The sequence below is a fragment of the Ictalurus punctatus genome, chromosome 11, assembly GCF_001660625.3.
Source record: "Ictalurus punctatus breed USDA103 chromosome 11, Coco_2.0, whole genome shotgun sequence".
Classification (NCBI taxonomy): Eukaryota; Metazoa; Chordata; class Actinopteri; order Siluriformes; family Ictaluridae; genus Ictalurus; species Ictalurus punctatus.
The window spans coordinates 420,829-443,477 of record NC_030426.2 but is presented as its reverse complement, the minus strand read 5'-3'; the positions used below and the strand labels follow the sequence as shown (position 1 = coordinate 443,477).

General features: G+C 38.4%; 2 protein-coding genes across 4 annotated transcripts in view; one reads left to right on the top strand and one right to left on the bottom strand.

Annotated features, from left to right (window-relative positions):
• ripor3 (RIPOR family member 3) overlaps nucleotides 1-22,649 on the bottom strand; it is a 114,429-nt gene that overhangs the window by 39,926 nt on the left and 51,854 nt on the right. For all 3 annotated transcript variants that reach the window (XM_053683590.1, XM_053683592.1, XM_053683591.1), the window contains exons 11-17: nucleotides 8,808-8,953; nucleotides 6,780-6,855; nucleotides 6,436-6,642; nucleotides 5,962-6,258; nucleotides 5,702-5,850; nucleotides 4,127-4,316; nucleotides 1,668-1,797 (exon numbers count right to left, since the gene is read on the bottom strand). In XM_053683590.1, coding sequence (XP_053539565.1) covers nucleotides 1,668-1,797; nucleotides 4,127-4,316; nucleotides 5,702-5,850; nucleotides 5,962-6,258; nucleotides 6,436-6,642; nucleotides 6,780-6,855; nucleotides 8,808-8,953 — 1,195 coding nt within the window. The remainder of the gene's footprint in view (nucleotides 1-1,667; nucleotides 1,798-4,126; nucleotides 4,317-5,701; nucleotides 5,851-5,961; nucleotides 6,259-6,435; nucleotides 6,643-6,779; nucleotides 6,856-8,807; nucleotides 8,954-22,649) is intronic.
• Nucleotides 10,449-20,984, top strand: LOC108279558 (uncharacterized). Its single transcript, XM_053683589.1, has 4 exons — nucleotides 10,449-10,849; nucleotides 10,935-11,009; nucleotides 11,094-11,141; nucleotides 11,249-20,984. The coding sequence occupies exon 4, from the start codon at nucleotides 11,504-11,506 to the stop codon at nucleotides 15,227-15,229; it is 3,726 nt and encodes a 1,241-aa protein (XP_053539564.1). The 5' UTR covers nucleotides 10,449-10,849; nucleotides 10,935-11,009; nucleotides 11,094-11,141; nucleotides 11,249-11,503; the 3' UTR covers nucleotides 15,230-20,984.

The window sequence follows — 22,649 nt, the reverse complement described above, 5'->3', positions numbered from 1 at the left end:
TCCTCCATGATGAAATCACGGAGCTGGTGGATGCTAGAGACCTTGTGGTCCTCCACCTTCCATTTGAGGATGCCCCACAGAAGCTCAATAGGGTTTAGGTCTGGAGACATGCTTGGCATGTCCATCACCTTCACCCTCTTTAGTGTGTTTGGGGTTGTTATCATACTGCCCTGCAGCCCAGTCTCCAAAGGGAGAGGATCATGCTCTGCTTCAGTATGTCACAGAACATGTCGACATTCATGGTTCCCTCAATGAACTGTAGCTCCCCAGTGCCGGCAGCACTCATGCAGCCCCAGACCATGACACTCCCACCACCATGCTTGACTGTAGGCAAGACACATTTGTCTTTGTATTCCTCACCTGGTTGCCGCCACACACGCTTGACACCATTTTAACCAAATAAGTTTATCTTGGTCTCATCAGACCACAGGACATGGTTCCAGTAATCCATGTCCGTAGTCTGCTTGTCTTCAGCAAACTGTTTGCGGGCTTTCTTGTGCATCATCTTTAGAAGAGTCTTCCTTCTGGGATGACAGCCATGCAGACCAATTTGATGCAGTGTGAGGCGTATGGTCTGAGCACTGGCAGGCTGACCCCCCACCCCTTCAACCTCTGCAGCAATGCTGGCAGCACTCATACGTCTATTTCCCCAAACACAACCTCTGGATATGACGCTGAGCATGTGCACTCAACATCTTTGGTCGACCATGGCGAGGCCTGTTCTGAGTGGAACCTGTCCTGTTAAACCGCTGTATGGTCTTGGCCACCGTGCTGCACCCCAGTGTCAGGGTCTTGGCAATCTTCTTATAGCCTAGGCCATCTTTATGTAGAGCAACAATTCTTTTTCTCAGATCCTCAGAGAGTTCTTTGCCATGAGGTGCCACGTTGAACTTCCAGTGACCAGTATGAGGGAGTGTGAGAGCGATGACACCAAATTTAACATACCTGCTCCCCATTCACACCTGAGACCTTGTAACACTAACAAGTCACATGACACTGGGGAGGGAAAATGGCTAATTGGGCCCAATTTGGACATTTTCACTTAGGGGTGTACACACTTTTGTTGCCAGCGGTTTAAACATTAATGGCTGTGTGTTGAGTTATTTTGAGGGGACAGCAAATTTACACTGTTACACAAGCTGTACACTCACTACTTTACATTGCAGCAAAGTGTCATTTCTTCAGTGTTGTCACATGAAAAGATATTATCAGATATTTACACAAATGTGAGGGGCGTAATCAGTTTTGTGAGATATTGTATATATAAAATTTGGAGATATATTTAAATCCCTTGCCAGACTCATAGGCTTCCTCAGCCTTTCCTCTGAAGGCCTTACAGAACTGTTTAGATCTTGGCATGATGACACCACACACCTCAATACTAAATGAAACACCAGACACTAGATATGGGTGGGGTATAAATAAGACAGGTTCCACCTGCACTCCCTAAGCAGATTCTAATCTGTATTCTAATTTTTTGCTTACATTATTTGTTCTATGTTTAATATTAATTGATTAAACATTAATCTAATATTTATTGATTGCTGCTTTTTAGTTATAAGTAGCAAAACCACCAAGATGTAGAACACAATTTCTGATGTAAAGCAATTACAATTATTCCAAGCAAATAGATATCAGTAATCAATAATATCAGTTTAGGCACTTACAATCTGTTGCTGAGATATCATGAATCTTCCTCTGTGTAAAAGTGGTAATTTTTTCAAGCACTTCATTTTGATGTGATAGTTCTTCCAATATATGCTGTTGCATGTACTCCAAATTAGATACCCTCAGTGCCTGTAAGGTAATGCAATATGATTAACATTGGATATTAATTCAACATCAATCAGCTCAAACCAGCTTTATCTGGTTTATCTATTTTATCTAGCTTTATCTATTTGATATTTTTTTATGACTTTTATATCATGTGCTGACAGTTAATTGTGAACAAATTAATGTAACCATGAAATACATCATCAAGGTAATGAAATTGCCAAATGTGCACAGGAAGTAAGCTACTTTAACATGCTTTTAATTTGCTATTTTTCCAATTAATAAATTATTGGCTATGTTTTTGTTTGTTCTGTATGCCCTCCTGTAAAATAAATATGCCCACGGTTTGAAGCATAAGCTAACAAAGCATTTATCTTCATCTATTACACATATAGCTCGATTTAAGTTAGAGACGTTCATATTTTAATTCATAAAAAAATGAGGTCCTCAATACAAGAAATGTCTCCAATTAAGATTCTGCCTTTCCTGTGCAAATAAAAACTTTTTGTGGAGACAACTTTTAATTAGATCTAATTAATTAATTAATTAACTAAGCCTCAAATAACGTTTCATAGTTTTAAAGGGCAAAACATACATTTTAGTATGGCATATTGTGGTAACGTCACACTGGGTGACAGTGGACAGTATACTGGAATGTTCTTCAGCCAGTTCACTCTGTACAGCCCACTCAGGGTGTACTCACATTAGGCCTGGTTGCCTTGTACCATGCCCAAGTATGATTGTCCCCTTCCCCACTAGAAGAAAAGTGCTCCTACACAGTGTGATGGAGTCCATTATTGTAACTTTACTTACTTTGTGGCTTATTTGGAGTTATCTGGGGTTTGTTGACACACAGCCCTCTCACATGCAGATTCATCACTTATGCAGTGCAGCAATTTTCACTTAATTGTGCTGTACGTATAAGAAGATTTTTACGGAGGCAGCTGATGTTGAGGGATGTTGATGTTGAGGGATGGATTTGCATATTTACTCGCTGACTACAATTCCCGTTCATCAATATGATTTGTGAGAGCCAAACGAACTGAACTTTGGGGAATCAAATGTACTCGGGCACAGTACAGATGGCCTAGTGTCAGTACACCTTCACTTGCTGCGTTTACATGGACAACAATAATCCACTCTTAAACAGATTAAGACCATACTCTACGAAACTACCATGTAAACAGCAATTTTTACTTACCTTAATCTAATTAAGGTCATAATCGAAGTAAGCAATAATCTAATTAAGACTGGTGGAGTACTTCTGTTTTAGTCACATTATGGACGTGTAGTAGTGACATGTAAACACCTTAATCACATTATGAACGTCGTGTGGGAGTTTTCACCAGATTTTGCGACAGGACACGATCACACGCGGCAGATTTACGTTTTACAGCGAACAAGAGAGTTCAGCTGTGTCCCAAATCGCATACTTTTCTACTATAGGCCTGTAGTGGGGAAAAATACATGTATCTCGGCTACTATATAGATGGTAGACGGTATGCGATTTGGGACACACCCACCGCTTCAAGCAGTTGTCTAATAGCACGTATAGCATGACAAATAATTAACTGCACTTAAAGCGTTTGCAAAATTTTTTAAAATAAAACCCCCCAAAACTGTATACGGTACCATAACGAAGACAAACTGTATGTTGATGCGTGAAATTCTGGAGGGACGTCGGACGGCGTGGCACGGTGACGTAATGATGAGGGCTGTTAATCTAATTATGTTCTAAAACATGTAAAACGGGAACATGACAGGAGTATTCTAAAAGCGACTCATGTAAACACCTTAATCACATTATTATCTTACTTAGATTAAGGTCAATAATTAGATTACTGCTGTTCATGTAAACGTGTGGTTCAGCAGGAGTCTGCAGCGGGAGTATGGGGGAATGAGCAAATTAACGTGGCACACCTGTGACTGATTTGGCAATACTTATGTAACATGTTGGCCTCTCTCTTTTTTTTCTATCTGTCTGTCTATCACTTTGTCTGTCTGTGAATGGGGCTAAGGTGTGCTGAACCAAGTTGTTGGAAAGCTGCCAAGTTTCTGTTGCACAAACAAAAATAAAGAGTTCACCATTCACCAAACCCGGAAGAAGTACTTATGCATCCATGTAGCATATAATGTACAATATTACTATGACAGTAATAAAGGTGGACCTGTTGTGTTTCCAACGGCTTTAATTACAAAACATAATATGTACATGGCACTATACCGTAATTACTGGATATTCCTGATTACTGGAGATTACTGGAACTCATATACTAACAGTTTGGAAAATATGTTGCAGATATTGGTTTCATGTATATTAATATGGGCTGACAGGCATATTATGCTTTCTTACTCTCAGAAGTTCAAAACAGATATTAAGGTGGATCTCCAAGGCTTGATCCAGAGTGTACTCCCCAGTGCTAAGTGGACTTCTGTCCCCACTGTCTGTTCTTTTTGCCACGTGCCCTGTATGTTGCTCTTCTGACAACAGTACTGTATCTTCTGACATCCCCTCCTGGCTTGTCACGGTGCTCCCTTTGAACCTGAAATAAACCGAACCTGACTCAATCGGGTATAATTACTGTAGCAGCAACATTTACAAAGAGCTATGTAGACACAATACACTGCTTTAGTATCTACTATAAGACGGTAATCAAAGCCAATCCAGAGTATACACTGAAACATTCTGTACTGACTGAATACTAAGATATAGTGAAGCTAAATATTAATTTCTAATAATACATGCATAAACAAATTTCTGTTAATAAAAGTACCAATGATGTAAATGATTTGCAATCAATATCATATGGAATCATTTTTAATTGTTTATAACTTGACATTCTCCACATTTTTTTTAAAGGGTTCATATGATGCTTTTTAATGTTTTCCTTTTCCTTTAGTGCATAATGTATCTGTTGGTGCATGTATAAGATCTGCAAACTTACAAAGCTCATAGTCTCCAACAAAGGGATTTATTCTATCTAACAGAGAACACTGCTCCACAACTGCCTAAAACGCCTTGATCTAACTCCAGATATTACTTCCACAAACATCTGTCACAATTTGAAATATCAGCAAAATGCAGCCCAAAGGAAGCCATGAAGAAAGAAGGCAAAGCTTCAGTGAATTGTCATGGAGATGCTAAGTGTTTAGATGCAAAAGCATCTTTTTAGCTTCCTAAACCTGGGACAGAATGGCGCAGGTCAGCTGGCCAATGACTCTGGGCTTTTCGGTAGGAGGAGCTTTGGAGAACCTGGAACTCAATCAGAGCATTTCAGACAGACTGGGAAAAGAGGTACTGCAATAATGTTGAGTATGTGGAAAAATGTGTTTTTTGAACATTAAAGCATGTTAACCCATTCTATTACAATAAACAAAATAACTTTTAAAATATCATATTACACCTTTAAATAAAATCCATGGCTTCAAACTTGCTTTTTGGAAAGGAAGAAAATCTGGCAAATGATGCTTATGAGATGCTTTGAATTTTGGTCATTGGATGACTGTCCTGCATATTTTGTCTTCTCACTCTATCCTTTAGTTTTCTAGTATATGATGATAAAACTGAAACTAATTAATACATTTTCCAAATTTCTGTTTTTCCATTATGTCAGACTGCTGTTGGTTTGTATTTGTTGAAAAGTTGCAAATATGCTCAATACTGTGTATTTTAGAGAGATTAACAGCACCTCTATCTTTGTACCATTTTTTTTTCTGGCCAACAACAAAAACTTACCATTTACTGAATCAATACTGAAATTATTGTGATCTTAAATTCTATTTTTTTAACTGAGTAAGACATTTAAGTTGTAGTCCTTGTATGCCATCCAGTTTATGTATATGTCTGTGATTTTTGATCAGTTGCCATCACCTACATTAAGTGACTGAAAAACTCAATGCTACCATTAGTAAATAAGCTCTAATTTACCTAGTGTCCATGAGTCTGTTGCTACTTATGCCGGAGTTGTTGTCATCCATGTTGAAGTCAATGGACAGAAAGTCAAAACTGCCCAGCACTTCCTCTTCCTCTACATTCAGTTCATCACTAGAGGAGGTCTGAAGAATGTAGATGTCCCTCTAAGAACCAAAGTTGAGTAAATGGGACACAAATGGGTGATCAATCATTAAACATCTATTTTAGATTTTGTAGTAAATGTAACACTTTTAAGACATTATTGAGGAGATCACCTTTAAGACGTGGTTAAGCTGCTGTATTTGTAGACTCAGATGCTTTATCTCTGCCTTGGCAAAACTCATCTCCTGCAAAATAGTAGCAACCTGTGCTTGCACCAGGCCAACCTTCATGGCCACTGCTCTTCTTTGGGAATTCCCTACACCCATCACTAGAGCCTTTGGCTTTTCCTCAACACCTACGTCCTCCTGTCGTATGAGATAATCTGTAGCCACTTTCAACTTCACTGGTTTCACTTCTTGGTTGGTAGCCACCACACTATTTTGCTGAAGAATGTCAGGAGTGCTGTAACACTGAAAAAGAATTATGGTGTCTCGCATGCTGTCCCCTGGATTAGGAGAGCCAGTCTCAGGCTCTGAAGTCCATTCATCATTTTCATCACCATGAAGATTGCAAATTGAAATTTAGAAGATCATGCAGTGTTTAGAAAAAATATATAATCTTTTAATCTAGTTTTGCATTGATTCTACCTCTCCAATGGGTGTCTGCAAAAGGTCATGATCCACTGACTGACAATCCATGGAAAGGTAACGCAAGATTGGAGGATGACTGGGCCTTTCATAGACAAATGGAGAGAGTACTTGGGCAGAGTCAGACAGGTAGCTACGCAGAGACACACCCCTGGATTCATGTGAGCCAACAGAGAAAGAGCCATCTTGAAACTGGCGCATCATAGACTGTGAAGAGATGCATGACCTCAGTTTCAAGTTTTCCTGTACTGTGCATGTTTTGTATTTGTAGGTGTGTCTTACAGACTCACTAAAAAGTATTTCTCTGTGAACTTGGGAGTGTGAGGAGGTGTACAGCTACTCACTGGTCTATTCCTTCTGTGGGTAGACTGCCGACTGGAAGATGACTTCAGATTCTTCACCACGCCAGTGTCAAAAGGACTACATATAAAGTGACAGTGTGTAAGAAAGATTGATCTATACCACTGTAATGGTGTAGTCCAAAAATAAATATCAAATCATCTTAAATTGAGTAGCACTGTACTAATGACAGTAGTTTGCAATTTGCAGCCTTAGGCAAGTGGCAATTAAGGTCTGAAACATAAAATATCAGCTGATGGGTTGAAATAAAGACATGAATAAGTTGGTATGAGCTGCTAAACTGGCATCACAACTGTGTTAAGGAAGTGGTTTTAAATGTTGCTGTAACCCACAGGGCACAGGGTTGGCAGTTCAACACCCAGCCCACATGCCTCCACATGCTGCAGTGTCCTTGGGCAAGACACTGGACCCCAAATTGCTCTCAATGACAGGCTAGAACCTGTGTGTGTGTGAGAATGGGTGAATGAGAAATGGTGTAAATCGCTTTGTAGAACTGCTACGGTTAAAAGGTGCTATATAAGTGCAGACCTTTTACCATTTAATGCTGGAAGCGAGGCTATAATAACAAACCATGAAAATACCCTCCATCTGGCTTGCAAAAATACTGTGACATTCTATGCTGTGAAAAAGGTATTTACCCCATCCTGACTTCTTCTGGTTTTGAACGTCTCATCCAAATTGTTTCAGAAATTCAAACAAAATCTAATGTAAAACAAAGACAACATGAGTAAACACAAAATACAGTTTTTAAATGATAATATTTATTAAAGGAAAAAAAAGGGACTCCAAAGAACCACAGTGAGACCCATTATCTCCAAATGGAATAACTCGCCCAGAAATGGCCGACCTTCCAAAATTTATCCAAGATCACAGGAACTACTTTTCCAGGATTACAAAAGAGCCAAGGACAATATCAAAGGATCTACAGGCCTCTAGTGCATCAATAAAGGTCACGGTTCATGACTCCACTATCAGAAAGACACTGGGTAAAAATGGCATCGATAGAAGAGTGGCAAAGCTAAAACCACTGCTAACCCAGAAGAACATTAATGCTCCTCTGAATTTTGCCAAAACACACATTGATGATCGTGTAACCTTTTGGAAGAATGTTGTGTGGATTGACGAGTAGAAAGTGGAAACTGTTTGGAAGACAGGGGGCCCGTTACATCTAGCATGAACCAAACAAAGAATTCCACAAAAAGAACATCATACCTACGTTCAAGCATGGTGGTGGAGGTGTAATGGTGTGGGGATGCTTTGCTGCTTCAGGGCCTGGGCAACTTGCAATAATTGAGGGAAACATGTCCAGAGAATGTCCTGTCTTCAGTCCGGAATTCAAGCACAAATGGATTACGTAGCAAAAGAATGATCCAAAGCATAAGAGTAAGTCCACCTATGAATGCCTCAAAAAAGCTAAATTAAAGTTTTGGAGTGGCCTGGTTAAAGTCCTGACTTGAAACAATTGAGATGCTGTGGCAGAACCTTAAGTGGGCAGCTCAAAACCCTCCATTGTGACTGAACCAAAGCATTTCTGCAAGAAGAGTGGGGCAAAATTCCACCACAGTGCTGTGAAAGACTGATCTCCAGTCATTGGAAGAATTTGGTTATTGCTACTAAAGGTGGCACAACCAGATTTTAAGTTTAAGGGATCAGTTAGTTTTTCACATGGGTGACAGGTGTGTAACTTTTTTTGGTTCAATAAAACATAAATAAATAAATAAATAAATAAATAAATAAATAAATAAATAAAAATTGTATTGTGTGTTTATTCAGGTTGTCTTTGTTTTATGTTGTATTTCATTTGACAATCTAAAACTATTTTATGAGATACAAGAGATATGAAATACAAAAGTAATCAAATACTTTTTCACAGCACTGCATGTCCTGTGTGATGCATGTGTATATGAGTGCCTCTATCAGTATCTAGTATAATAAGCACACATAAATGTCTTCCTTTTTTATATAAATATTTCCAGATGTGTTAAGACAATGTTTTGCAAAGTACAACTTACTTCCAGACTACCTCCAGTTGGAGTTTGATGGTTCCCAGTTCCGTAATGTCAACAACCATCATTTGTCGATGTGGAATGTAGAAGTCTGCGCACTTACATGTCACCATTCCAACTAAGATGGTGCTCAGCCCCTTCACCTCTGTTACCTAAAGGACACATGATATCATATGGTGCTTCTGTTACTTTGTAATACATGCCAACATGTGTGTCATATGATAATGATCACTAAACACTTATATTCTGCATTTACACACAGGATTTAAATATTAAGATCTGGGCTGTGTTCAATTATTTTGGTTACACTTTCAGTGAAATTGGTTAGCATAGAAATTACAGCTTCTGTAAATCATGAGAGAGAAGATAGTTTGTATATATTGTAACCCTAGTTTTGACAGGTATAGGTCAAAGGTCAAAAAGATACACATTCTAACTCTCTATATCTAGATCAAAGGTCATGATCATAAAAATATGAATAGTTATGTTAAATCTGGATCACATCCATTCGTGACCATATATGGTGCTGCCATGTGTGTTTTTCCGCCCCACACGTTGCGCACACCTGGTACATCTTTTCACATAGAATATGAAACTCTCTGTGGTAGGACATAAAAATATATATAGTTTTGTTAAATCTGGTTCACATCCAAATCGTGACCATACCTGGTACGACCATTTGTTCCCCCCACCTCACCCCACCCCACCCCACACACAGACAGACACAAATTGCATAGTCATGTTTTTCTCACACTCTGTGGTAGGTCATCGACCATGTGTCGTCCCCCCCTCTACCCCCCCCCCCCCCCCCACACACACACAGAGACAAAAGTTGCATAGTCATGTTTTTCCTCTTCACATAGAATATGAAGCTCTCTGTGGTAGGTCATAAGAATATATATAGTTTTGTTAAATCTGGTTCACATCCAAATCGTGACCATACCTGGTACGACCATTTGTTCCCCCCCCCCCACTCCACTGCACCCCACCACACACAGACAAAAGTTGCATAGTCATGTTTTTCCTCTTCACATAGAATATGAAGCTCTCTGTGGTAGGTCATAAGAATATATATAGTTTTGTTAAATCTGGTTCACATCCAAATCGTGACCATACCTGGTACGGCCATGTGTATCCCACATTCAAACAAAAATATCACACACACACACCCACACACACACACACACACACACACACACACAAACACACACACACACACAAACACACACGTGCATGTACAGACAAACGCATGCATACGAACCTGCTTATAAAAGTCGAGCATCCCTCTAGGCTTTATAATACTCTGTACTTAGAACAACGTGTGCGATCTTACAACATGGCTGATGTTTGTCCTAACGCGCCGAAAAAAGCTCACCCTTTTTTGGGAAGAATAGAAAAAATGTTAGAACATGAAAAGATTCAATATTGGGTAATGTCAAACGAATGTACAGCCGGGTTTTTTTTCGATGCAGAAAAAGGAACCGTTTTGCTTTTCAAGTTCTCGGTCCAGGGAACACACGATCTTTTCCTTTCACGTAGAATATGAAGCACTCCGAGTCAGGCCTAGGTCAAAAGGTCAGCAACGTAAAACACCCGTTCTGATGCATTCCCGAGCACAAACACACCCCCCCCCACACACACACACACTCGAATGCATACGAACCTCTTTATAAAGTCGAGCACTTCGAAAGTTTTAACATCGGAAAAGGTTCGACCGAATTTCCAGAGTCAGTTCTTCACTACTTCGAAAGTTTGAACATCGGCAAAGTTCAACAGAATTTCCAGACCCCATGGATTTCTCGGCAGGTAAAAATTTGTATTTTATTCAATTAATAGTTAAATATAAATTGAAATACAATGTTTATGTAATTATCCAGTAGGCAATGATATTGATATAAACTTAGAACTAATCATTCTGAGTACAAAAATCATCATACTTATCTGGTCATTATGTAATCTGGTACGATACTTTATCTAAATTGTAAATATTCATTACATTTATATTACAGTGCAAGACCGAGTTAAGCTCATCTGTTTCTAGTGTATAGGTAATTAAAATTTGTCTCTTAGATCTATGTAGTGATCTAAAATGAGAATGTTAAGTTATTAAAAGTATGTTTTACTGTTTTATAGACAGCTTGGTGATTATTTCTGATGATGAGATTCCCGAAACAACCACTCAGGACCTTTTGAATCTGAGTTCCACACGTAAGTCAAAACATAAAATTGTGAATGTTTCATGCTGTAAAAGTCCTTCATACGTGAATATAACATTGTTTGTATCATATTCAGAATTTGAGGGAAACGTGTCTAACAGTGATTACGACGGAGATATTTCAGGTGAGTTGTAGTATATTTACCTTCTATTTACACAGCACAAAAAAATAAATAAATAAATAAATAAATAAAATAAATAAAAGCTCTTTAACATGTTCTGTGACTTATAGATACGAGTGCTACAATAGAAGACCAAGAGGAAATCATCTCGGAAACCGACATTCAACAAGACATCGAACTACAACAGATCTGCGCAGTGTGGCGTGAATTCTTCGAAGCAAAGACTGATTTATTGGAAAACTTTGGACAGATTGATTATACACTTGAATCTGGTCGAGGTACAGATTTTATCCCATTACTGTACAGCACGCTTGAAAATGTGAATAGATGTCTCTCAGTGAGCATAAAGTTGATTAGAAAATTGTATGATAGATATGGCGCAGAAACGACTGAAATGCAGTTCGGATATGGAGATTAAAAAAAAGAGAACCGAAAATTCTCCATTATCGCATGATTTCTTTTATGACGGAAACCAGAGTTTTTCAAATGATTCGCACACACCCCTGAACCCATATTTAACTGAAGCGATCAACAGGCTGAACGAAAGTTTAATACCGTCACACCAAGTCGTTAGTGAGAGACCTAATCAGAGTCCAAATCACGTCGTATCAAACACAACGGTAACGCCGATTGATATATTTTCTGAATTAAATCAATGTCTGTTAGAGTTACATAATAACCTAAATGAACACGGTCATTCAGTACAAATAAACCCTGATCTAATCGATGCAGTCAATCAGTTGAATGAAAATTTAAGATCGTCAGAACAGAACAATACTCAAAATGAAAACCCCAGACGAATTTCCAGTCAAACTGTATCAAGTACGCCGGTCACGTCGCACGACATATTTTTCGAATTAAATCAATGTCTGTTAGAGTTACAAAATAACCTAATCGAACAAAGAGAATCTTTGCAGATAAATCCATGTTTAATAGACGTGGTGAATCAAATCAATGAAAATATGTCATTACCTCCCGTTCAGAATATCGTCTCGACTCCAGAAAACGCTCAGGAACCTAGTCCGTCATCTTCTCATGATATGATACACGAACTTAATCAAAGTCTTATGAGGATAAATGACGGTCTTGTTAACTTAATCGAAAACCCTGACAATATTGCACAAAATTCGGAAAACGATAATGACCGCAACCGCCCAATGGAAAACATACACTCACCTAATACCCAAGATTCTCAAATGGAAAACACACATTCGCCCGATACCCAAGATTCTCAGATGGAAAACTCGCCCGATATCCAAGTAGAGCAAGAGGGTGATGGATTAGATCCTAATATTAGAATAATTAATAGGGAAAGATTCAACAACACTGAGATTAGGAGAAGAGTGAATTTTTCTTCTATCGCGAACGTTGACAGCTTTGCAGATTTTTATAATTATGTTTTAGAGATTTTAAACAGCGCGATTGAAATCGCTAACAATTTAATTTCTGCCAAGGATGTAGTCACCGTTGAAATTAGAGGTGATACGATCAATGTTTCATCACGCGTTCAATTAGACAATGGTGTCATCGATTTAGGTTCTTTTCTAACCATGCTCGAAAATGCAATTCAGAGTAAACGTGAAATTTTTACCGATAATACCCTTGAAATAGTCGTCCAAATCGTTCGACCACCTCGGGGTGGTGGAATTAGAAGGAAAATAGGCCATATATTCAAATCAGAAACCCTGCAGAAGAAAATGCAGCATCTATACATTTTTCACAACAGAGACAACATGTGCTTCGCCTTGTGTGTTAGCCAACTTTTGAATCGTGAAAAAAATGATTTTGAAACCGAACAAATCGCTAGAAAATTACAACACGATGTGGGATTATCCGTAAACACCGCGGTCAGCTTCGCTGACGTACCGAGATTTGAGAGACATTTGAATTGCAAAATCGTAATCGTACACTGTTCTGCTAGCAAAGCCGGATACTCTTTCTTTCAAACTAGCAAGACTCCCCACGAAAAAACCATTTACTTGTTTTTACATGACAACCACTATTACGGGGTTAAAAGTATCAACGGACTTTTAGGAACGAGTCATGTTTGTCATTTCTGCCATTCGGGGTTTGACGTTTTATGGAAGCATAAATGCGCTTATAGCTGCAACGTTTGTCACGACCCCGATTGTTACAAACACCCTAAGAATGTTACTAAATGTCCAGAGTGTCAGAGACTGTGTAGCTCCCAATACTGTTTCGAGAGGCATAAAGCAAAGATTCAATCGCACAAAGGCGAATATTCTATGTGTGAAACGGGATTCTACTGCGGTAAATGTAAACGTGTGATAAGGGATAAACCTTCTAATCGAGAGAATCACGTATGTGCCCATTCGAAATGCATACTCTGTGGCCAAAAACTCGATGAGGATATCGAGCATAGATGTTTTATACAGAGGGCCAGGAAAGAAAGCGAAAATACGGATTATGTGTTTTACGATTTCGAGACTAGGCAGGAAACAGGAACACATGTAGCTAATTTCATATGCTGTATTGATTTTAAGGGTGAGGAGTGGGTGGCTGAAGGGGATGATTGCGTCAGTGCCTTCTTTAAAAAGTTTTGGTGTAATGCATACCACGGATACAAGTTTATAGCCCATAACGCTAGAGGGTTCGATTCATACCTTCTGTTAAACCATTTAGTGAAAGAAGGAATCACACCCGAAATCATAGCACAAGGCGGTAAAATTTTGTGTTTCATCGATACCGCGTTTCGTCAGTCCTACATTGATAGTCTATCGTTCTTACCCATGAAATTGAGTAGCATCCCAAAAGCCATGGGTTTTTCGGAAAGCATGAAAGGCTATTTTCCCCATTTCTGGAACACCGTAGAACATCAGGATTACGTAGGGCCGTATCCTGACCCTAAGTTTTACGGTGTAGATGGCATGATGCCTAAGGATAGAGAAGAATTCTTTAAGTGGTACAGAACGGTTTCTGACAAAGTGTTTGATTTCAAGAAAGAGATGGCGGAATACTGTGTGAACGATGTAGAAATTTTGAGAAAGGGTTGTATAGCTTTCAGACAAGAAATTCTGGATAGTACAAAGGTCGATCCTTTTAAATGCATAACGATCGCATCAGTGTGCATGAAAATCTTTAGAACCAACTTCCTGCGTAAAGACACTTTAGCTATTCCGCCTCTTGATAATTACATCACCACTCAGAAATCTTTCTCAACACCTTCCATACAATGGCTCGAATATGTTTCAAAAACGCAAAACCTACCCATTCGCCACGCGTTGAACGAAGGTGAAGTCAGGTTCGGTAACTATTACGTAGATGGTTACTGTGAGGAAGGGGAAAACCGTAAGGTTTTTGAGTTTCTTGGGTGTTTTTATCACGGCTGTGAAAAGTGTTTTCCCTCAATGACCCCGCATCCTCTTACCAAATCAAACGCAACCTTCGGAGATATCCGTCAAAAATCGATGGAGAGAATTAAGAATTTGCAAGACACTCTCAATTTGCAAGTCACTCTGATGTGGGAACACGAGTGGAATGAAATGAAGAAAAACGACAATCTCGTGCAAAATTTTCTAAAAGACTTTGACTTTCCTGAGCGTTTAAACCCTCGAGATGCTCTTTACGGCGGTCGAACAAACGCGTTAAACTTGCATTATGTAGCTCAACCCGGTGAGAGAATCGATTATTTCGACTTTACCTCGCTTTACCCATTCGTAAATAAGACAAAGACATACCCGATCGATCACCCTATCATCATTTATCGTGACTTTCAACCTCTGAAAAATTACTTCGGTATCATTAGAGCAAAGGTATTACCACCTAGGGGTCCGTGGGCACCTGTTCTACCATTTCGTGTAAAAAGCAAACTCCTCTTTCCTCTATGTAGAACGTGTGCTGAACATGAGTTAAAACATTGTGATCATACGGCTCAGGAGAGAGCTCTTATCGGAACATGGGCATCTATCGAAATTGAGAAAGCCGTCGAAAAAGGTTACAAAATTCTAAAAGTGTTTGAAGTGTGGCACTTTCCTAAAAGGTCTGATAAGCTTTTTACGAGATATATTATAATGTTCCTCAAGACCAAACAGGAAAGTTCAGGTTATCCGTCCTGGGTCGTTGATGAATAGGCACACCTCTAAGATTTATTAGTTGGAATGTCAGAGGTATGGGTAATCCTGTCAAGAGTTCTAAGGTTTTTACACATTTGAAACGTTTAAACTATGATATAGTATTTTTACAGGAGAGTCACTTACGTATTAAAGATCATCATAGGTTACACTGCCCTTGGGTGAGTCAAGTCTTCCACTCAAACTTTAATTTGAAGGCAAGAGGTGTCGCTATTTTAATTGTCAAAAGGTCACAGTTTTCATCCACTAACGTTATTGCTGATGTGAATGGTAGATATATTATAGTTGCTGGTACCCTAATAAAAAAACAGGTTTTGTTGGCAAATGTATACGTTCCAAACTTTGATGATGTGGTGTTTGCTAATAGATTGTTGAGCAACCTCCACTTTTTAAATACTCACCTGTGGATTTTCAGTGGAGATTTAAATTGTGTTTTTGACCCAAACTTGGATCTGTCTAATCACCGTACTCTGAATCAATCTGCTATGTCTAAAACATTTTCTGATTTTATGTGTCAGAACAGTGTTGTTGATCCATGGAGATCCTGTAACCCCTCTCTTAAAAAGTTTTCTTTCTTCTCTCAGGTGCATCATTCCCATTCGAGGATTGATTATTTTTTCTTGTATCCCTGAAAAAAAAATCTTAATTCTTGTGTAGTTTCTTCTGTCTATTTGGGTATTGTAATTTCTGACCATATGTCTCTACAATTAGATATTCATCTTTCTTTATAAACATAGCCCACCGCCTTGGAGATTTAATTCTCTTCTTTTGGCAGACAGTGAATTCTGCAAGTTCATTTCACCTTCTATTGATGACTTTCTTTTCTTCAATCGGAATGACTCCACCTCTTATTCATTGTTATGGGAGACACTTAAATCCTATATCAGGGGGCAGATTATTTCTTACTCCACTCTCTCTTATAAAAGGCGCACTGCTAGGCTTAATGAACTCATATCTGCGATCAGTAACCTCGATCAAAGAAATGCATTGAACCCTTCTCCAGAACTTCTTAAACAGCGTCTCAACTTACAGGCAGAATTGAATCTTATTTCGACTAAAGAGGAACAACGTTTGTTGTTAGGTACTCGTGGTTCATACTATGAACATGGTGACAAGCCGAGTCGTTTACTGGCAAATCAGCTATGGCGTCAGGCCACTTCCTGTCTCATACCTAGTATTAAAAACACTTATAATATTGTCACTACAGATCCCATGGAAATTAATACTTTTAAATCATTTTACTCTTCTCTTTATAAATCCGAATTTCCTGCAGACAATACAAAAGTGAATGCATTTCTTCAAAACCTTTGTAACCCTGTTATTGATTCTAATACTACCAAGCAACTGGACTCCCCACACTATTTTAAATTTTAAATTTAGTTAAAACTATGCACTCTAACCAAGCCCCTGGTCCGGACGGGTTTCCAATTGGATTTTTAAAAACGTTTATTGGAAAATGAGCTCCATTGCTTTTATCTGTGTTCAACAAATCCTTGGAATGTGGGTCTTTGCCTCCAACTCTGACACAAGCCACTATAGCTTGTGCCCTTCTTAAGGAGGGTAAGGATCCAACCTTCTGTGGTTCTTATAGACCATTGTCTCTGCTTAATGCAGATGTAAAGGTGTGGGCAAAAGTATTTGCATCTCACTTAGAGAACGTGCTCCCTTATATTATATCTGAAGAGCAAAATGCTTTTATAAAGGGATGAGTTGAGGGGTCAGTTGTTTTTCAATACCCATATTTTATTTATAATTTATTCAAAGCATTCAGCTGAGCTTCCTGAGATCGTCATTTCTTTAGATGCCGAAAAAGCATTTGACAGGGTTGAGTGGGACTATTTGTTTGCAGTTTTGAGGAAGTTCAGATTCGGGGATAAATTTATTACTTGGATTTGCCTCCTTTACTCATCCCCTAAAGCCAGGGTTCAGACGAATGATATTTATTCTGATTATTTTGCTCTTGGATGAGGGTGTCGCCAAGGCTGTCCTTTATCCCCTGATTTTTGCTGTCGCTATCGAGCCTCTGTCTATCGTATTAAGATCTTCCCACTTGTTTAGGAATAGTCCGATACAGTGTCGAATACAAATTGTCGCTATATGCTGATGATTTGTTATTGTATGTAACCGATCCTATTGCCTCTATGCCTGCTGTCTTAGGTGTTCTGAAAACCTTCAGTTTTGTCTCAGGTTATAAATTAAATTTGGAGAAAAGCGACTGTTTTCCTGTCAATACTACAGCATTTTCTCTCCAACAGTCAGATCTACCTTTTCGATTTAGTCAGTCGGGGTTTAAATACCTAGGTATCAACGTGACACATTCTTTATCTAATCTTGTATCAGCTAATTTCACTCCCCTTATTTCAAAGGTTAAATCCAACAATCCAACAAGTTGGGGTAACCGCCCCCTTATTCTAATTGGCAGAATCAATGTTGTTAAAATGAGTATATTACCGAAGTTTCTTTTCTTGTTCCAGCAAGTTCCTCTTTTTCTGCCAAAACAATTATTCGATTCATTGGATAAAATAATTTGTTCTTTTATTTGGGGTGGGAAGCCTCCAAGGGTTCGTAAAACATACTGCAGAATGGAGACTTAGTGGAGGACTTGCATTACCCAATTTTCTATTCTATTACAGGGCTGCGCACATCCATAAACTCTGCTACTGGGTTAAATCTCCTGGATCTTCTTGGTGTAAATTAGAATCATATTGTAGGGAATCCTCTATACCTGCTTTATTTTATTCCTCTCTACCTACAAAACTCTATAACTTGATAGAGTTGATAATCAAGTTGTCCTTAACACACTTAAGATTTGGTATCAATTTAGTGCTTTAAATTTGTAGGTGCATCCTCTTTGGGTCCTTTAAGCAACAGCCACTTATTTCCTCCATCGTGTGTAGACTCTACATTTGGTACATACAGTAGATAGAGTACATAGATTTACATGGATACGTCTGTGTGTGTGTGTGTGTGTGTGTGTGTGTGTGTGTGTGTGTGTGTGTGTGTAACAATTAACCAACATTGAAGGGTGCAACACACTCACATCTCAACACACTTGCAGTTTTTGCAGGAACTGCATTATGTGGTTACTATTATTATTATTTTTCTGCCAAAATATTTGTCTGCTATCTAGTCCCGCAGTTTTCAAGATATCGAAATGGTGCCAATGCCAAATTTTTCAATGTGGTTGGGAAAGGTAAGCATGTATACAGTGTTTTGATGGGTTGTGCAGTTACTTGCATGGCGGCATTTGAAATGCATTTAGAACATTTAGCCCTGCCAAATAAAATTTCCTTTAATTTGATTAATATGCAAACCCATCGTTTGCAAACTATTCCTAGGATTTTTTCCGAACTATGGTGTCACATTACTCAAGTCAAGTCAAATTTCATTTATAAAGCACATTTAGAGACAACAGTAGTTGATCCAAAGTGCTGTATAAAGAATAATATCAAATTACATTAAATAACATCATAAGACAAAGAATAAAAAGAATTTTAAGAGAAGATTTAAAAGTAGCGAAAGATGGAACAGACCTCAAATGAAAGGGGAGACTTCTCCAGAGTTTGAGACCAACCACAGAAAAGGCTCGATCACCCTTTGTCTTAATACAACAACAGGGTACAGATAGAAGAAGTTTGATTACAGGATCTTAGTTTTCTGGTAGGAGAGTAAGGGTAAAGGAGATCAGTAATGTACTGTGGATCAAGACCAGAAAGAGCTTTGTATACATAAATAAGAATTTTAAAATCAATTCTAAAATTGACAGGAAGTCAATGAGGAGATGCCAAAACAGGGGAGATGTGATCCCTCTCTCTTTTTTTTTATTATCCCTATTTAAAATCTAGTTGCTGCATTTTTCACAAGCTGCAGGTGAGCCAGTTCACTCTGTAAACAGTAAGGCCAAGAAACTTGAAACTTTGAGGGATGGTAGAATTCCCCTGGTCTACAACGGCACAAAGAGTCTTCTCAATGGATACTTTACTTTACTCTTACTCAAGTAATTATTCATATTAATTACTCAAGTAACAGACAAAGTAATATTATATAACTAATTATAAGTAGTTTTACTTGTACTTGAGTAAAACCTTTGGCTACTCTATCCACTTCTAAACATACACACTGCCTGGCAAAAAAAAAGATCGCTGTATGGATTTAAATGAACAAATACTTAAGAGTCTATGATTGGATGATTATTGCAATGATTAATGTGTTTCAGCTGGCAACAATTCTTTTAACCCTAACCGATGCAGTGTGTAGCTTCTCATTTCTTAAACAACCATGTCAAAAGACATCCCATTGTCGTGGAAAAGAGGTTACAGTGTTTCAGAAGGGGCAAATTATTGGCCGTCATCATGCAAAGTTAACAACTAAGGAGATTGCTGAAATCCCTAGAATTGGGTTAAGAACTGTCCACCACATTATTAAAAACCTGGAAGGAGAGTGGTGAACTGTCAACTTTGAAGAAAAAATGTGGTCGGAAAAATTAATATTCAAAATCTTGAATGATCATGACCGGAGATCTTTAAAACGTTTGGTGAAATCACATCATACATCAGTAGAACTCATGGCTATGTTTAATAGTGAAAGCTCCATCAAACCCCATCAAATGATTCAGAATGCAGCAGTACGCCTCGTCTTCAACCAGCCCAAGAGAACCCATGTCACATCCCTCTTCATCTCCCTCCACTGGCTTCCTGTAGCTGCCTGCATCAAATTCAAAGCCTTAATGCTCACCTATAAGAAGACCTTGTCTGGAACAGCACCCTCCTACCTCAACTCTACCTCCTACCTCAAGGCTTATGTTCCCTAACATAATCTGTGATCAATCAACGACTGACGCTTAGTAGTACCTACTCAGCGTGGCTCAAGGTCCCTTTCAAGAACCTTCAAACTAACTGTTCCTCAGTGGTGGAATGAACTTCCAACCTCAATCCAGATCACAGAATCTGTCAACATCTTCAAGAAACAGCTAAAGACCCACCTCTTCCGTGAACACCTAACCAACCCCTAAAATAAAAAAAAATAAAAAAAATAAAAAAAAAACTTACTCTGGCACCTACACCTCTACTCTGTGCAATTTGCTTCTTCTGGAACTCAATTAATGGATCTTGTATGGTAGCACTACTTGTATTGTTCTCTGCTTGATATCGCTTTGCTTGTATTTTCTCATTTGTAAGTCGCTTTGGATAAAAGCGTCTGCTAAATGAATAAATGTAAATGTAAATGTAAGTAAGAGCATTTCCACATGCACAATGTGATGAGGACTAAACAGCTGTGTGGCCTAATCAATGTGAGGCGAATCAGAAAAAAAACGACTTAAATTTGCTAAGTAGCATAAAGATTTGACTGTGGCACAAGTGAAAAAGATCATTTGGTCTGATGAGTCCAGATTTAAATATTCCAAAGCAATGGGTGCATAAGGTTAAGAAGGTAAGAACATGAAGTGATGCACCCACCATGCATAGTGCCTACTGTAAAAGCCTCTGGAGGCAGTGTTATGATCTAGGATTGCTTCAATTGGTCATGTCTAGGCTCAGCAATATTATGCAGCAATAAAATAAAATCAGCTGAGTACCTGAATGTACTGAATAACCAGGTTATCTATAAATATTTTTTTTTATTCCCTGATAGAACAGGCATATTCCAGCATGACAGTGCCAAGCTTCACCAGGCTCAAATTGTGGAAGAGTGGTTCAGGGAGAATGAGGAATCATTTTCACACATGAATTGGCCACCACAGATTCCTGACCTTAATGCCATTGAAAGTCTTTCAGATGTGCTGGAGAAGACTTCACAGATTGAAACAGTTAAACACAACAAATGCTTCAAGTGGTTTCCCCAAATTCAACTGAAAAGGCAACTTATAATGACTTCTCCAGTTTCAAGATTATTCAACCCCTGAATAGAATCCCTCACAACAGCACAAATATGCAAAACAGGTGTTGTCTCAAGCACACCTGATGCAACTAATAAAGGGCTTCATTAGTTGCACCAGGTGTGCTTGAGCTCACCATAATGGGACATACTGAGTTGAATGATCAGAATTTATTTTATTTTGGCCATTTTGGGTGTTGGCCATTTTGAATTAGACGTAAAAGGCTGTATTTTATGAATGCTTTGGTCTGTCATTGCAATTTTCACCAAGGTCTTCTTCACACCATGCTGGTGAAAAGTTATGGAGTTGAAGTTGAGTGGTCAAAACCTTCTCATATTCAAACCAAACTTAGCTACTCTGACCTCATGATGAGATACTGTTTCAGAACAGTGCCACCTAGTGTTCACAAGATATGAAAAAAAGCATATTATTGCATATAACTTCTGTGTGGTTTGTCATAAAATCATGACCATTCTAAAATAATGCTTGCTTATCTCCTTTCTTTGCCTCTGTTGTTATTGGTCCCATAATTGCTTTTTGCAGCTATATTTAGGGGGCCAAGCACAAAGTGCTGGAACCCAATTGTATTTGTACTGATTTCTTCTTTTTCTTCTTCTCCCCTAAAGGTTTCTGGGCATCAGATACCATAAGTTGTAGAGATGCCAAACTTGGTTGGATGGTCAGAAACTACCCACCCACAATTCAGGCAAACTGACACGTTTGTTGGACACTAGTTGGTGCTATAATAAGTGATATAATATAATATCTAACTATATCTCTAATTTCATTTCCATCATGAAAATTTTTGCACAATTTAGAATTTTTTGAAAAAAGTACTTTTTCGAACTCCTCCTAGGCCGTTCATGCAATTTGCATGAAACTCGGCGTGCATGATTCAGAGACTCTCATGACAAAACATAATCAAAATAATTTTGATTTGTTAAAGTGTTGCAAAGAAGATGTAAGCAAATTAATTGGTCAGATCACTCCCATTTTTATGAATTGATTTATATATTCCAAATGCAATGTCCAAACTTAATGAAACTTTATACACTTAGACACAGGAGATTCTGAGGATGCCCACATTTCATCAAATTCTGCCCATAAAGGGGCACTACAACTAAAAAAACACTGTAACTCCCCAACCGTATGATCAGTGAAGTTGAAAACTGCTAGGCATCTTCTCTCGTAGACTTTATAACATATCGTCTAATATGGTTCCGATACATAAAAAACATATTCGCCAACAGCCAATCAAATTTCAGCAGCTAATAACATCAAATCTGAATTGCCTGCCGTATGGAAAATGGATGTTTGTACATCATATGAAGTCAAATATTCATACCAAATTTTGTGCATGTGGTGCTATAATAATCTCTAATAATATAATGAAACTTAAGTACAAAATGTGTGTGATAGAATCAAAAGTCTTGTTCCATATGAATCCTGGCTTTAAACTCTAACAATGCCAAATCTAATTTCCATTTCTACTACGTTTATGCCCCATTCTAATTTTTTGAAAATCCTATTTTTTTCGAACTTATC